Below are 18,039 nucleotides of genomic sequence, written 5' to 3'. Positions count from 1 at the left end.
AGTAAATTGATAATCTTGAAGGTGGCGTAGAGGTACAGCACGCACTTTGACTGCTGAATCTGCAGAGATCTCATCCAAGTTCGCTTCCTGACTCCAGATCTTTTTTCTAGTTACAGTATATTTATTTAATTCTGAACGAGAAAACCGTGAAGTTAAATACACATTCAGAAAGTATAGTGTTCAGAAGTTCGATAAAAAATCATACTTGTCTGATAATTCCGTTGCCTGTGTGCATTGGGCTAAATACTTAATTTACTAAATACGCCATTTACAGATAGATACTCACCCCCTCTAAGTTCGCAGAGCAGCGTGAAGTTTCCCCCCTCCTCCAAGGGTCCTACGACGCCAGCTACGTCGCGTCCTGCCTCGTCGTACAGCAAAAGCTTGTGTGGTGGCACTGTGAACAAGATATCATACGTAAGTAAACGTAAAGATAACCAAACCTAACCAACGAAAAATTGGAAAACCCCCGACATTGTCACTTAAAGTTCAATATTTCAAAAACGGCTAACCGATTTTGATAAAACATGTTTAAGATCGCTAGAAATCCTGCTTTTAAATAAAAAAAACACTCAAATCGGTTCACCCGTTTAAGAGCTACGGTGCTGTGGCACACACAGACACACATAGCGGTCAAACTTATAACACCCCTCTTTTGCGTCGGGGGTTAAAAACTTCTCTAATAAGCAAAAAGACCAACTTATCATAGAATAATACACAAAGAAAACCTGCTTTCAAATAAATAAAAACCGCATTCTAATCGGTTTACCCGTTTAAGAGCTATGGTGCCACAGACAGACACACAGAGACACGTAGCCGCCAAACTTATAACACCCCTCTTTTTGCGTCGGGGGTTAAAAAGAGAAGAAGCTGTAAAGAATGCTATAGCTGGTGTTATCTCACTAATATTGTAAATGTAAAAGTATGTAGTCTGTTTCTTTGTTACTTGATCACGGCTAAACTGCTAAACCGATTTAGATGAAATTTCGTATACCCGGGAAAAGACATAGTATAGTTGTTATCAGACGGAGTCATTTCATAATAACTTGAATTGAATGAAGAGAATAAACGTGTAGATAACAGTGATAATGATACAAATGATGGAATTACTATAAAAATGAAAGCAAATGTGTTTGTTACTGACGACGAAACAAACCATTTTAATAATAGTTGAAATACCGCAAACAGGACTTATCATAAAAAATTGTTCCAGCTGTTCTTGAGTTATAAATGGTGTAACTAACACGACTTTGTTTTTATATATAGATGTAAATGTACTGTACTAAAATAGGTAGGTATTGGATTTTTTTTTATTATGTTTTAGTTAGTGTTTTGCTTATTGACAGCAACACTACCATTTCCTTCGTCAAGGTAAGGACTGAAAACCAGCAGCTCTGCTGAGTCCTTTACCTCTTCACAAATTATGTTCTATCTGTTTATTTCATTGTATTTTGTTATGCTATATTTTTGGCTTTGTGAATAAATATTCTTTTATTTTTATTTTATCATGCATGCATATCACGCTAACCACACCAATAATATTTATCTTGACGTTTCGACTACATTACGGTGGCGTAGTCCGCGGTGTTGCGATTTTAATGATAACGAGACCGGCAAAGAAAAAAACGGCGACGTTATTAATATATCGGGTGTCCCACAAAGGACGCAAGATTTAAATTTGCCGCCATTTTTGTATTTTAGTGCTGGCAACCCTAAAAAAAACTATTTGACAGCTGAATGTTTAGGGTTTGTAAAAATGGCGGGTTTTACGAAAGATCAACGCGTTTTTATTATTGAACAATATTTCAAAAGAAGTTTGGCGTGTGTACTGTCGGAATATTGACTTGACTTCATCAACTGTGAGCAGAGTGGTTGCAAAATTCAGGGAGAGTGGATAAATTCATGATGTTCATTCCACTGGTCGTCCAAAAACAAGCCGTTCAAATGGCAATGCTTTAAAAGAGGAAATGCGACGCTGCATTGGAGAAATTTAGCCGCATCTATGCAAAATGCCAAATGGTCATAGAAATTTTTGTCAAAAGAGTGCGTGTTTGCCAGAAAAGCCTAGGAGGACTTTTGCCTGACATATTATTCCACAAATAACCCTATTTTATGTACATTTCAAGATTTTATATACAAATATATTATAACGAAAAAAAAATGTGTTTTTCATCAATTTCAAATCTTGCGTCCTTTTTGGGACACCCTATACTTACCAACGACACTGAGCCGTATCTGAAAGTTCCTGGTAGGCGAGTTCTTGAAGTCCACCCGACACCGGTAGACGCCCTCGTCGTCGAGTTGCACTGCGTCGACCACCAGCGCGGCCGGCCGCGACATTGTCACGAAGTAGGCGCGGCGGCCGAACGCGAGCGGGTCGGACCAGTGCAGCGCTTTGTTGAAGCTGCGTCCGCGCACGTCGAAACTGGGGAGACAGAGATGTGTTAGGCGCAAGCGTGGACGTACTATCTAAACTGGACCGAGTATTTGCAGCTGAAAAACGAGCCGAGCGAGATAGGTAGTATAGAGGCCGTGTGTCCGTTTCTAACAGGGTGACAGTAAGATTTTTGTTATGTTTTATATACGTTCAGTATGAAAACTGATTCAGATTTAGATTATAGATAGACTGATTCAAATTAGATTAGTATGAAGCGCACGGCGAAACTCGGGAGACAAAGATCTGTTAGAAAGGGGTCGTTATTGGAATCCATACATACAAAACAATACAATACAATGAATCTTTATTGTACACCAGAACTAGTAAGCGATACAGAAAACAGGAAACATATTAAGTTATTATGCAATGTTTGCCATAATGATCACTTGCCATAACCCTTTCGCCTTGAAAACTATAATATTATAATATTTCCTAATTGTTATAAAATAAACTTAACCTAAACCTGAAAATATTATTGATTTTGAAAAAAAAAGAGTTATGTCAAACGATCATTATGACAAACATTTATGGCTTAAAATGTTATAGAGCACGAACGGGAGCTGGATAAACACGCCCATGTTAAACTAGGTCACACTAGTATTTCCCTATATAAACTAACTTAAGAAATTGAAATCGCCGACATTGCCACTTCAAACTTCAATATCTCCAAAACGGCTGAACCGATTATAACGAAACATAGCTAAAAACTACCGCAGCAAAATTGCTTTCACGTGGATAAAATCGCATTGGAATCGGTCGATCCGTTTAAGAGCTACGATGTCATAAACTGGCAGACATTATCATCAAACTTATAAAGCCCCTCTTTTTACGTCGAGGGTTTAAAATCAAGATAAAAGCCAGTTAAAATTGACTGCTTTTACCTGCACCTTTTTCCAAATATTGAACACGAATGAACCCTTACTAATTTTCCGGAATAATAAAACCCTGACCCTTTTTCAATGGAATCATCTTCAAACGCGTTAGAAAAATATAATTCTAAAACTCCCATTCAAACTGAGCTTTGAAAGTAACGATTTGGCGAACCGAAAGGCCAATTAGTGGGAGGCTTTATGTAAAGTTATATGTTGCAGGTCGATGCAGCGATTTTTCAAAGGCGCTCAGCGTAAACAGCGTCGTTAATACGCTATCGGTGGGCTTAGGGTGTGGCCTATAGCGTAGCGATTTGTCCGTTGCAGCAACATCTATTTTATTTTCAGATGCCTTATTGTGTAACGCAGTAGGAATCATAATCGTTTGTTTTCACCATTTCTATCCGTCAGATGGTACAGGATGAGGGTAGAACGAGATAGTGAATGCGACTGCGAGCGCTCGGGCGTTAGGCGGCCACATATTTGAATGACAACTATATATATGTGTGTAACTATATGTATGTGTATTTGAAATGATTTTTTTTTGAGTTAATTTAAATTTCGGTTCTTTTACCTTTTCATTGTACTTGTAGTGTCTACTCTTGTGTCTGATATCCTGTCAATCGTTCAAAGGTTAACTGGAAGAGATCCCTTTAAGGGATAAGTTCGCCTTTGTACATCTTATTATCCTGTGTTATGTTATTTTCATGTGTTTTTTGTACAATAAAGAGTTTTACAATACAATACAATACAATACAACTCCGCTTAATTACGTTACAAAATTGTATAAACGTAACAAAAAGGTTTAAGAAAAATACTAAACATAGTATTTTTTATTTATTTTATTTTATTTATTTTTATTTACAATATTTTAAGTGCGATAATATGCTGAAAGGAATGAAAGTCAAAATGGTTTTGTGTTTAGATCGACTGCCATATTTTTATCTCCTGTCATATTCTATTCAGTATCCAAATCTTGATATTGATTCATTAGATAGGGTTTGTCAACATCAACAGAACAATATATTTATTTTTGATTACTTTTAATTTTGTGTCGTTGTAGCTAGATCCAAAAATAAAAATGTTTAATAAAAAAAGCATTATTTTTAATGACACTGTATCATAACTATATGTATCTTACCTAAGTATATCAAAATCTGGATACCAATAATCAAAAAAATATCATACATGATTCCACAAACAGTTAAGTATGTTTTACGGTAACGACGAAGACGACCTTCAAAAATCCCTAAAAAGTTTCTTTTTTGATTTAATTTTTGTATGTTCGTTTATTTCTTTTTGTGTATCTATTTTTTTTTGTAGAATCTGAATTTTACAGCGCATTGGTTTTAACTGTAATGCTGTAAGTTTTTATTGAATAAATAAATAAAATAAATAAATGTTTTATCAAAATTAGGTACTCTAAATAAAATGAATTAATTAATCTAGAAAAACGAACCCGCGAAATCAGCTGCAACATTTTTCTACAAATTCTCGCTATTCTCGGAGCAGAGCCTTAGCCGTGGCCTTTTTAAAACACGCCGTTATCGGCCCGACTAAATCCCTCTCGTATTTATCAGAAGCACAAAGCTTCACATGACGCCCGCCTCGTTAGGCTGCGACATTAACTAAAACTGCGGCACAAATCACAGGCTGAAGCGACAGCGATTTGTATAAGTCACAGGCGATAGCGATCCAAATACGTCATTCATAATTTACGTCCAGTGAAAAGCTGAAAATGTTCTGGATTACCTAATTGCAATATAGTTACACGGAGTCGTACTGTAAGTAGGTTATCAACTTATCACTTCCATCATCGTCATCATCATCAAGAACAACAACAACATTAAGGACTTGCACTCTTTAAATTTAAACTAACGTGACACACAGACATAATGACAATATTATTATGTATTTTCATATCCGGTAACAGTATGACACACATGTTTTCAAATTTCCTTTAAAAATGCACAAATATTTCACAATGCATTTCTTAATCTGCATGCAATATGGCCCTAGCCACAGGCAACAGCGATAGAATTTCACTAAAGACAGTCGTGAAATTAAGAAAATTAAGTTCCAAAAAACACCTTTCCCAATACCCCCTTTTAAAAGCTTTTATTTAGCTTCACTTCGTATATTCGTTTCTTTTGTTCAAATCTAACAAGTACTATTATCTTCTTCCAGTGATCGTGTCAGCTTAAAAATTGCAACATATATACAAATCGCTTCAGCATCCGCTTTCGCTCGCGCTACTGCTTATGTTTTGTAACAGTAAGCGTTCACCCGTCTCTTACTGAGCCGATTTGTGATAATCCTCGCGAGCAAGGAGGATAAATAAGATGCCTTAAACTTTATGAGGAAATTGATAATTGTATTACGAACTTAATGCAGCTTTGCGATACCTGTGATGGTATTACGAATAAATCTTTCAAAAAGATTTACTTAATACAGTTAGTTATTTTAAAAAACCGGCCAAATACGAGTTGGATTCGCGCACGAAGGGTTCCGTAACCATTATATATAGGTACAACATTGACATTAGGAAAAAAAACGGCAAAAAAAAATCAAGTTCGTTGTATGGGAGCCCGCTTAAATATATATGTGGGAATGAGGGTGGATAACTGTACCCCTAGTGTAAGTTTCCGGTTACAAAATACGTCTCGATCGCGTGCGCGTAAAATCTCAATTTGTATGGAAACACGAACATCGCAAACGTTCCGCTAGAGGCGCTGTTCGTGTTTCCATACAAATTGAGATTTTAACGCGAACGCGATTGAGACTTATTTTGTAACCGAAAACTTACACTAAGTTCACTGTTAGAATGATTTGATATGTAAACGAGTGACCGAATGACTGAAGACTAATGTGGAGTGAATGAGACGAGCGAATGAGTAAAAAAGATTGGAGTTACGATCGGGTGAGCCTATGCGCTAGTTGTCTTTTCTGTTTTCATTTGCTTTTTATACGTGTTCACTAGTTTTAATTTTTAATAAACTTTTTCTTATTTTAATTCGAAAAGTTTGTTTACCTTCACACGATCCCATATATATTTTATTATAATTGAATTATTTATTTTTAAAGTGATTATACAACCAAAGATTCTGTGAATATTTCAAGCGTCTACCTGTTGCCGTTATTAATAACAAGCAAAAAACGGCAAAACAATCACGTTTGTTGTATGGGAGCCCCCTTAAATATAAATTTTATTCCGTTTTTACTATTTGTTGTTATCTGGACGGGACTGGTCGGGACACACAGACAGACAGATAGCAGAGTCTCAGTAATAGGGTTCTGTTGCCACCCTTTGGGTACGGAACCCTAAAAATGAAGAAACTGGATTGCGGAGGGATGTAGGTAGCATCTTCATTTTGTACTGCATATATCATGGGGAGTGCTCAGATGAATTGTTCGGATTGGCGCCTGCAGCTAGGGTTCACTACCGTACAGTCGAGTGCGAAAATATGGACTTACCTAACCATTCAAAAATACGTACCACAGACCAGATTCTGATGTAATAAATCAATTCTATTCTATTCTGTTAAGGCCGTGGTGACATATTTTTGAGTGGTTCGAATAGATACATATTTTTGCATTTGACTGTACTTCGCGTAGCCGTCAATTATTTCATCCTCACCACCTTGATGGTTGGCAATCTACTCGTAGACAAAAATATGGAACCAACTTTCTGTGACAGCATTCGAGCGGTACTAGCGACATAGGGATCTCTAAAAAACGAGCCTAGCAGTCTCTCATGCCCCTTGTGTTGCGGGTATCCATGAGTGGCAATGATTGCTTCCCATCTGGTGACTCACATGCTCGTTTTTCCCCTCCCCTATTACATATCCCATCCCATCTTCGTATCCCATCTTAGGCCTCTAGGTTGGCAACGCATCTGCAATCCCCCTGATGTTGCAGGTGTCTATGGGCGGTGGTAATCTCATACCATCAGGAGACCCACTTGCTCGTTTGCCATCCAGTCAAATAAAAAAAAGCCCGCGCTAAATGAACATCAATTTAAAATGAAGCGGCGTTAAATGTCTTTTATTTGACCTCGGGTCGTAAGGAGCATTTTCCGCCCGCTACGATAGGGCTCTCCCGTAAATATACGCAAGTTTTTTATCACTTCATATTCATAAGAGCTTGATAAGCGATGATTATAAAGGAACTAAACCTTTCAGCGGTGTAGACATCGTCTTAGACACCACTTATACGTTATGCTACATTTACACGCTTGCCAAGCTTCGGGAAGCTCTCACCAGCGTGTAAACGGCCCGTTTGGATAGGCTTGCGTGAGCTTGCTAGCGCTTGCTTGTATCCGGGCCGGTGTCGGTTTTCAACACAGCTCAAGCGCACCTTTAAAATTAAACTGAAATAATTCGAAATTTTCTTACTTTAAAATTCAACCATATTGTGTTTTATTTAAAGTTTATTTTGGAACTGTGAATATTTCGAATTGTTTCAGTTTAATTTTAAAGGTGCTCCTTTAAGGAACTTGGGGCAAGCGCTTGCGACGTGTTTACACGTTGGCTCGTGTTTAGTGTCGCTTAGGAGCTCATGCCGTACGGACGTATGTACTTACATATTAAATAAATTTTAATGACCATCATGAGTGCTTGGACTAACGAAGAAATTTTATCCTTTTTCTTTAAATAAAAATATGTCAAGCTCAACACAAGAGCCGAAGCAACTTTGAGATCCACGTCTGCCATGCTTGCCTGTACGGAATACACTGACGCGGTTGCGAGCGTGTAAATGGCATTCAAGTGTTTGGATAGGCTTGTAGACGCTTGGCAAGCCTCGGCAAGGGTGTAAATGGCATTCAAGTGTTTGGATAGGCTTGTAGACGCTTGGCAAGCCTCGGCAAGGGTGTAAATGGCATTCAAGTGTTTGGATAGGCTTGTAGACGCTTGGCAAGCCTCGGCAAGGGTGTAAATGGCATTCAAGTGTTTGGATAGGCTTGTAGACGCTTGGCAAGCCTCGGCAAGGGTGTAAATGGCATTCAAGTGTTTGGATAGGCTTGTAGACGCTTGGCAAGCCTCGGCAAGGGTGTAAATGGCATTCAAGTGTTTGGATAGGCTTGTAGACGCTTGGCAAGCCTCGGCAAGGGTGTAAATGGCATTCAAGTGTTTGGATAGGCTTGTAGACGCTTGGCAAGCCTCGGCAAGGGTGTAAATGGCATTCAAGTGTTTGGATAGGCTTGTAGACGCTTGGCAAGCCTCGGCAAGGGTGTAAATGGCATTCAAGTGTTTGGATAGGCTTGTAGACGCTTGGCAAGCCTCGGCAAGGGTGTAAATGGCATTCAAGTGTTTGGATAGGCTTGTAGACGCTTGGCAAGCCTCGGCAAGGGTGTAAATGGCATTCAAGTGTTTGGATAGGCTTGTAGACGCTTGGCAAGCCTCGGCAAGGGTGTAAATGGCATTCAAGTGTTTGGATAGGCTTGTAGACGTTTGGCAAGCCTCGGCAAGGGTGTAAATGGCATTCAAGTGTTTGGATAGGCTTGTAGACGCTTGGCAAGCCTCGGCAAGGGTGTAAATGGCATTCAAGTGTTTGGATAGGCTTGTAGACGCTTGGCAAGCCTCGGCAAGGGTGTAAATGGCATTCAAGTGTTTGGATAGGCTTGTAGACGCTTGGCAAGCCTCGGCAAGGGTGTAAATGGCATTCAAGTGTTTGGATAGGCTTGTAGACGCTTGGCAAGCCTCGGCAAGGGTGTAAATGTAGCACTAAATGTGCGCAGTGCAGACATTATGTATACCGTATCACACCAATGAGGGCTATCGTTTTTTGGTCTCACTAGATGGCGCACTGTTGCGTGAGGTTTTTAAGTATGGCTTTCAAAGTCTGTTATTACGGGCGTGAAAACAATGTTTTCATTAAAATCATATTTAATACACCTAAAAACCGTACCATAAAAATATCGAGCATGCCACTGTGTTGCATAGTCCCCGTTTAGTTAAAAAAAAGGGAGGACAAAGGTTTCCGAAAGACAAAACTGTCTCAAAACACAGACATTCATTGCCCCGGAACTCATATTTGCCATAATTAATTTCAGATATTGCAAAATATTCACAAAATTATCTATATAAATAAAAATGAATCGTAAAATGTGTTGCTAAGCGCAAAACTCGAGAACGGCTGGACCAATTCAGCTATTTTTTTTTTCATATCATCGTTAAAGTCTAGGGAAGGTTTTTATGAAGAGAAAAACTGGAAAAATTGCTGGGAAAAAGAAAATGCGAGTATGGAAGTGCGGTAATTAATGCATCACCTGTGGGTTTTAGTAAAATGCGGAGTGATGCGAATGTTTGCTACTCAATTTTATTTAGGCGTTTTGTTTTATTAATCCCCCTTATTTTGCATTTGCATGCTTGCTTGCTTGGCTGGAAGATGTTTGGACCTATAGTGTCTGAAATAGGGACGTTTTCTTCCATTTTTTTTCGTACACTACTTTTTTCGTTTAAAGTGGAACGAAGATTGCCGAGTAAATGAGTTTTATGACATGAGTACCTTAATACTACCTACTAAATAATAACAAAAACAATTTAAATGAACTAAAATAATTTACTTGCTCACCCGCGACCTTACGAGTGTAGTGTGGTGGTGGTGATGGATGGGTTTGTGTGATTTGTGTGTGTTCTTACAGTGTGGAGGTGGATGAACTGCATGAACACGCATATTTTGCATAAGCTTAGCTATCGTAAGGTCGCGGGTGAGCAAGGAAATTATTTTAGTTCATTGATATGGACCTCCGCAAAGTAACGCCTGATTCAATAAATTATTTAAAAACAAATTTGTTTACGTTCCTCAATTTACATTGACTGGTTGATTTATTTTGTGTTTTGATTTAATCTATTTATACCGAAGCAATTTGGGTCGAAGAACTCGAAATGCTACAAACCAAGCTAATTATCAGAGTAATCGAACAGCCCAGCAACGTCAAGAGCGAAATGAAATTGAAAGGATTCGGATAGCACAAACCAGTGCAGAGCGTAATGAGCTGAATGCAGCTAATAATGTTGTAAGTTTCAATCGAGCTGCTTTCAATTACAATGTTACAATTGACTACAGTGCCTGCCTACCAATGCGTTGCTATTGGATCTATGAACTCAGTTTGCCCATATTGTAAGGCATTGAAGTACAAAAATGAAGCCGCTGGATTGTGTTGCGCAAATGGCAAAGTGAAATTAATACCATTGGTGAAATTAATATATATATTATATATATTTAAAGTACCCAAAAAAATCTGTTCTGATATATTAGGTAGTGAAAATTAATAATTTCATCATATGCGGCATCATCACCAGAATTTAATTATAACAGATAAGTTTTCTACATCATTATATTTAGATAGCCTAGATTTCTGTAGACTTGCTTGCTTCCATGCTCGCTTGCATGCTTGCTTGCTGGTTTGCATACTCGCTTGCTTGCTTTCTTGCATGCTTGCTTGCATGCCAGCTTGCATGCTTGCTTGCTTGCTTGCATACTCGCTGGCTTGCTTTCTTGCATGCTGGCTTGCATGCTTGCTAGCATGCAAGCTTGGTTACACGCTTCCATGTTCGCTAGCGTGCATGCTTGCTTGCATTCTTGCATGCCTGCTTGCATGCTTGGTTACATGCTTCCATGTTCGCTAGCGTGCATGCTTTCTTGCATGCTTGCTTGCATGCATGCTTGGTAACATGCCTCCATGTTCGCTAGCGTGCATGCTTGCTTGCATGCTTGCTTGCATTCTTGCATGCCTGCTTGCATGATTGGTTACATGCTTCCATGTTCGCTAGCGTGCATGCTTGCTTGCATGCATGCTTGGTTACATGCTTCCATGTTCGCTAGCGTGCATGCTTGCTTGCATGCATGCTTGGTTACATGCTTCCATGTTCGCTAGCGTGCATTCTTTCTTGCATGCTTGCTTGCATGCTTGCATGCCTGCTTCCAAGCTTGCTTGCATGCATGCTTGGTAACATGCCTCCATGTTCGCTAGCGTGCATGCTTGCTTGCATGCTTGCTTGCATTCTTGCATGCCTGCTTGCATGATTGGTTACATGCTTCCATGTTCGCTAGCGTGCATGCTTGCTTGCATGCATGCTTGGTTACATGCTTCCGTATTCGCTAGCGTGCATGCTTTCTTGCATGCTTGCTTGCATGCTTGCATGCCTGCTTCCAAGCTTGCATGCCTGCTTCCAAGCTTGCTTGCATGCTTGCTTGCATTCTTGCATGCCTGCTTGCATGCTTGGTTACATGCTTCCATGTTATCTAGCGTGCATGCTTTCTTGCATGCTTGCTTGCATGCATGCTGGGTAACATGCCTCCATGTTCGCTAGCGTGCATGATTGGTTACATGCTTCCATGTTCGCTAGCGTGCATGCTTGCTTGCATGCTTGCTTGCATGCATGCTTGGTTACATGCTTCCATGTTCGCTAGCGTGCATGCTTGCTTGCATGCATGCTTGGTTACATGCTTCCATGTTCGCTAGCGTGCATTCTTTCTTGCATGCTTGCTTGCATGCTTGCATGCATGCTTGGTAACATGCTTCCATGTTTGCTAGCGTGCATGCTTTCTTGCATGCTTGCTTGCATGCATGCTGGGTAACATGCCTCCATGTTCGCTAGCGTGCATGATTGGTTACATGCTTCCATGTTCGCTAGCGTGCATGCTTGCTTGCATGCTTGCTTGCATGCATGCTTGGTTACATGCTTCCATGTTCGCTAGCGTGCATGCTTGCTTGCATGCATGCTTGGTTACATGCTTCCATGTTCGCTAGCGTGTATGCTTTCTTGCATGCTTGCTTGCATGCTTGCATGCCCGCTTCCAAGCTTGCATGCCTGCTTCCAAGCTTGCTTGCATGCATGCTTGGTAACATGCCTCCATGTTCGCTAGCGCGCATGCTTGCTTGCATGCTTGCATGCTTGGTAACATTCCTCCATGTTCGCTAGCGTGCATGCTTGCTTGCATGCTTGCTTGAATTCTTGCATGCCTGCTTGCATGATTGGTTACATGCTTCCATGTTCGCTAGCGTGCATGCTTGCTTGCATGCTTGCTTGCATGCATGCTTGGTTACATGCTTCCATGTTCGCTAGCGTGCATGCTTTCTTGCATGCTTGCTTGCATGCTTGCATGCCTGCTTCCAAGCTTGCATGCCTGCTTCCAAGCTTGCTTGCATGCATGCTTGGTAACATGCCTCCATGTTCGCTAGCGTGCATGCTTGCTTGCATGCTTGCTTGCATGTTTGCTTGCATGCTTGCTTGCATGCTTGCTTGCATGCTTGCATGCATGCTTGCTTGCATGTTTGCTTGCATGCTTGCTTGCATGCTTGCTTGCATGCTTGCTTGCATGCTTGCTTGCATGCTTGCTTGCATGCTTGCTTGCATGCTTGCTTGAATACATGCTTCCTTGCGTGCTCGCTTGCATGCATTGTTACTTGCATACATACTTGCTTGCATACTTGGTTGCATGCTTGCTTGCATGCTCGCTTGCGTGCATGGTTACTTGCATACTGGCTTGCATGCATGCTTGCTCCCTCGCTTGCGTGCTCGCATTGATTCCTCACTATAAAAAAAAGTACATGGCTAATAAGGTAACACAATATAAATTGATTTTAAGGCAGAACGAAGTTTGCGGGGCCAGCTAGTTATAAATAAACCCGCGTAGCTCACCCAAAAACTATGAGATTTGACATTTCGGAGACCTCACGCTACACTAGCGCCTCTAGTGGCGAATTCATACGCGATAGCCCTCATTGCATTCATCGGTTGACGGCCACTCTCGCGATGTCTCGGGGTGGGAGACCTGCCAACGCTTCGTCTTCCGGTTCGTGGTATCGTGGTCGCAACTCGACGACTTTTCTCCCCCGGTTATCTTTTCTTCGAGCGTTAATGGCTGCCCATAACCACTTCAACTTGCATTCTTCGAGCTATGTCGATGACTTTAGTTCTTCGGTGAATTTCCTTATTTCGAATTCTATGACGCAAAGAAACTCTAATCATAGCTCTCTCCATAGCAAATAGTGTCTCTTAGCTTCTTCAAGAGGTCAACAGACAACATATAATCAGGCTGCTATATCTACCTCGTAACATTCGCTTCGGTGCTTGCGGAGTAACGAACTGAAGGATATACACACAAGTAAGGTGATATAGCGAAGTAAGCAATATTACATTTACCAGGTGCTTTTAATAGGTGCATAATTTCCAGTTATAAGTTTTCAAGCTTTCTTTGCTGACTGTACTTTTTGTTCTGTGTCTGTGGAGACGATCCTGGCATCAGATTTACATCAATATGCCAAATTTCAAGTCAATTGTACACAGGAAGTGGGTCAAATTTAGCTTCCAAGATTTGACACGTACATACATGCATTATATCCATACTATATTATAAATGCGAAAGTTAGGTGTTTGTATGTTTGTCCGTCTTTTACGTCGAAACGGAGCGACAGATCAACGTGATTTTTGGCACAAAGATAGTTTATGGGCCAGAAAGTGACATAGGCTACTTCTTATCCCGGAAAAATGCACAGTTCCCGAAGAAACAGCGCGCGATAACCGAATAACAAAAAAACAAAAAAAAGTTTGTAGTAGACTATATGGTTTCACCTTATGGCTTCTCAAGTAGAAGATCGTGGGTTAGAGTCTTGGCTCACACCGCTGATTTTTCCCGAATAAAAAAATACATTTAAAATTTACCATTAAACTTTACGATGAAGCTAAACATTGTAAGGAAACCGAAATACACCAGCGAAGAAATTCAATACTGAAATTCTCAATGCGTATAGAGTAGTAAAGAATATTCGCATTCGCATTCGCAGATATTCGAATATTTTGCATATTCGCATTCGCATTCGCAAAATTTCTGCGAATGTTTTGCGAATATGAATATCAGGAAAATACAATTATTATATAATAAATCCATCCATTTCTTATGTTTTTCAATACAAGAAAAAGTAACGAAAAAACCGGTGCGAGCGGAATGACAATACAATCGTATACTCGGTAATTCTCGAAACAAAATGAAACGGAACGCACTTCGTTCGAACGAGACTGCCATAGACAATTGGCGCCCGAACGAAAAACTGAATATTCGCAATGTCGGTAGCAGATAATTTGTATTCGCGAATGTTCAAAAAATTACATTCGTTATACATCACTAGTACAGAGCCTGCATGGGTATCAGTTTAGTATCGATAAAAACGTGCGTCCGATGGTGTCGCCAACATATCGGTGTCGGCTCCGGTATCCGATATCGGGCCGAACAATGTGAAAGACAAGTACATATTTCCATCCGATTACATCCGACATCGATATCGGATATATTTCATCGAGGTTTCATCGAGGTTCATTTTGAGTCTTTGACAATTTGTTTGACACGTTGTCTTACTTCCTGATCATATCAGATCAGTTCAGTTGATCAGTTTCGGATCATATCGGTAGATATAGTTTAGATATATTAAGTGTAGTTTTGTAACTAAGGGACCCCATAAATCCCTGTTTTTTTTTTGTAATTTTTTCTTTAATTGTATAAGTTTTTAAGTATTTTATTTGTAATTATATTATTATGAAAAAATGTCTTTCTGCCAAGTTTCTTGCGGCGCATTCTTCTTGGAAATGATGGTCTTTCCGAAAGCGATGGTAGTTTAAAAAATGTAATGTAAAAGTGCCCATTGCGGCCTATTTACTGAATAAATGATTTGAATTCGAATTTTTAATTTATTTCATACATTTTACTTGCCCTGATATCGTGTCGGCGTCCGATACCGATATCGGATCGGATAATTTGAAAACGCTCTTAAAACGCAGTGTACTTATAAAGGCCCTAAAATGCTTAATTCAAATATCACTAGACTCTTACTATGCTTGATATCTAGCCTTAACCGTAGACGGTCTACGCCGCGTAGAGCGTCTACGACGTAGCAGTAATTACTCCCACGCTGTTTACCGTAGCAAACAGCTTCTGTATTTAATTAAAGGATGATATTCGTACTTAATGTTTGTTTAGAAATAGAATAGGGCGATTTCAATCTCATAAGTTTGTGTCGTTAACTTAACTATTAATTAAAATGCTGTAAACATTAGTCTAGTTTCATTAAACAACTTTTCACTTCTCATGCTCGTAAAGTTCATGTTTATTCTGGATTTAGGCGACATATAATGGCTTTTTATGCTCTAGTGCATAATAATATCTTCGTCTAAGATCAAGGTAAACAGGTGTCAACAGCCACAAACAAATAAGTTTCTACATATTTTTAATTTATATAATAATAAAAATCAATCAAAATATATCAACAAAACTAAAAAAATATGATTTTATAATTTTATAATAATGCATATAAAATTAAAGGTACATAGAAAGTGAACAAATTTTTCCACTGTTGCTATTTCATTTCTTCGCAATCTAAGTGAAAAGCAGAGTGTAAAACTCGAGCATTAAACCCATTTTCCCCTCGACGTGTCTATCCACCCTCGCCTGACATGCCGATGATGATGGATGAAAATAAAGTTCTAAAGAATTATATCTTTTATTCGTGCGGACTGCAGACTTATCAACTTTTTTCTAGGCTGCAAGAGACCAGCATTTAGTTTTAATCATACTAAGTAATTTTAACCTGATACCACGCATGCCTGAGAAAAAGGGTTCTTGTCGGAGGTCATTACAAAAGGCAAAGGCGACCAACCGACCACAGACCTTGTAATCCGTTTGACAGCATTTAGACCATAAACAAAACCATCCAAGCATAGACAACCTTAGTTCAATCAAGACCGTTTAACCTGTACCTTCACATTCCTGCATTACAAATGCTACAAAACCAACTTATTTCTGCTGGTGAGCATATTGCTAAACTACAATCGCTGGTACTACAATCTTCAGTTGCTATCGACGGTGCTGCTTTGATGGGTGAATAAGTAAGATTGTGCGACCTACAATATAATACCAACTTATTTTTGCTGGTGGCGAAGTTGCTGAACTACAATTCTCGGTATTAATTCTACAGTTTGTGCGGATGGTGCTGCTTTGGTGGGTGAATAAGTAACATTGTGTCACCTATATTGGCATTTGCGGGGTTACCGCTCTGTTGCTTCGCGAATCGTTACTTATTTTTTTATTTGTGTAAGAAAGTAGATATTTGTGATGATGTGTAAACAGAAATGATTTTATGATTGGTTTTTTGGAGTCTTTTTGTATTTTTTATTTCAACTCCAAATTTGTTACTTTTACGGGTATCCCGTGAAACCATATTGAAAATACAAACTGAGACATGGATGCACAGAAAAACCAGAAAAAGAGACCAGCACTGGGAATCGAACACAGGTCCTCAGCATTCCGTGCTGCGTGCTATAACCCCTACACCACTGCTGGACAGGAATCTAGACACGATTTTTTCCTATGGATACATATCTCAGGTTGCTTATTTCTACTTTGCTACTTAAGCAGCAGCACTAGCGACATCTATGTGGAGTAGACAGACGTCACACTCTTTCGGAACCAACCGGAGAAATGATTTTGACATTATAATAAATGTTAATCAAATTTTTGCAATAAAACAAATATTATATAAAGTACAGAGGTCATCAACCTTCTAACCAGACTGGTCCTTCGAACCAGACTGATCCTTCCAACCAGATTGGTCCTTCGAAACAGATTATTAATTTCAAACGCGCTCAGTATGGTCTCAGCTTGTAACTACCTTCCAACTCCTCACCTGTAAAGCGGCTTCCCCCCAGAATGCCGGAACCACAGCACCATGTAGACCCGGTCCTCGTTGGAGTCAGGCTCCACGTCGCAGGGCAAGGAGGCGCTCCTCCCCACCACCGCTTCCACCCCCGCCGTCGACACTGGAACAAAATCAACTGCTATTTAATTAGCTTGCCATTTTAACCGGTTATTGGTATAGTTAAACCAGTGAAAATATCTGAAGACGCAATCATCGAAATTCAAAGTCAATCATCAAAAAAAAACAAGATTAAACGGTGCACCTATGGCAAAGATCTTTTAAAAGATCGAAACTAGTCGGACCGTTCCGTTACGAATATTTTAATTGAAATATGAATAAACTTACTTACTTTGCTTAGTAACAAAACTTTATATACATATAATATATTTGATCCAGTCTCACTAATTCTGTCTGCAGAGAGTTAATAAATATTATGCTAACGACTGGCGCTTGTTTAGTTTATTTCTTTATGCAATATTTTATTATTTGACCTTCTTTAGCTTAGCATTTTTTTTTTTATATTATTATGGTATAGTATAATTTCGTCTAAAAAGGAGCTAGTGGTCTCAAGCTGGTCCTAACCTGTTTGTATCGGAAACTTGAAAGCACATAGGTTAGGTTAAGTTAGAGTTCCGTCAAGGCACGAAGCGCCTCAACCACGCAGAATAGGAGCTGCGCTAGCGAAGCGCCGTCGACTTTGAGTCAAATAATTAAATTTTAACACACTTGCTACGTAGACCAGTTGGTTCTTAGAGCACTTACTAATAGAGTAGTATAGTATAGTACAGTATAGTATAATATAGTATAGTATAGTATAGTATAGTATAGTATAGTATAGTATAGTATAGTATAGTATAGTATAGTATAGTATAGTATAGTATAGTATAGTATAGTATAGTATAGTATAGTATAGTATAGTATAGTATAGTATAGTATAGTATAGACTATCTGCTTTTTAGACGAAAAGTTACCAACTCCCTGTCCACTTAAGAGAAGAAAGAAAAGAAAGAAAGAAAAACATTTATTCACAACACTACAAT

The 18,039-nt window shown here is 39.3% G+C and overlaps 1 protein-coding gene across 3 annotated transcripts in view; it reads right to left on the bottom strand.

The window, feature by feature from the left end:
- LOC141439176 (neural cell adhesion molecule 1-like) overlaps positions 1-18,039 on the bottom strand; it is a 126,090-nt gene that overhangs the window by 58,191 nt on the left and 49,860 nt on the right. For 2 of the 3 annotated variants that reach the window (XM_074103344.1, XM_074103345.1), the window contains exons 3-5: positions 16,988-17,135; positions 2,217-2,425; positions 287-397 (exon numbers count right to left, since the gene is read on the bottom strand). In XM_074103344.1, the coding sequence (XP_073959445.1) occupies positions 287-397; positions 2,217-2,425; positions 16,988-17,135 (468 nt within the window). The remainder of the gene's footprint in view (positions 1-286; positions 398-2,216; positions 2,426-16,987; positions 17,136-18,039) is intronic. The other variant, XM_074103346.1, reaches the window with a different exon arrangement.

This window comes from Choristoneura fumiferana, chromosome 20 (genome assembly GCF_025370935.1).
Source record: "Choristoneura fumiferana chromosome 20, NRCan_CFum_1, whole genome shotgun sequence".
In the NCBI taxonomy this organism is placed as follows: Eukaryota; Metazoa; Arthropoda; class Insecta; order Lepidoptera; family Tortricidae; genus Choristoneura; species Choristoneura fumiferana.
The sequence above is the reverse complement of the archived record's forward strand: the minus strand, read 5'-3'. Positions and strand labels throughout refer to the sequence as shown.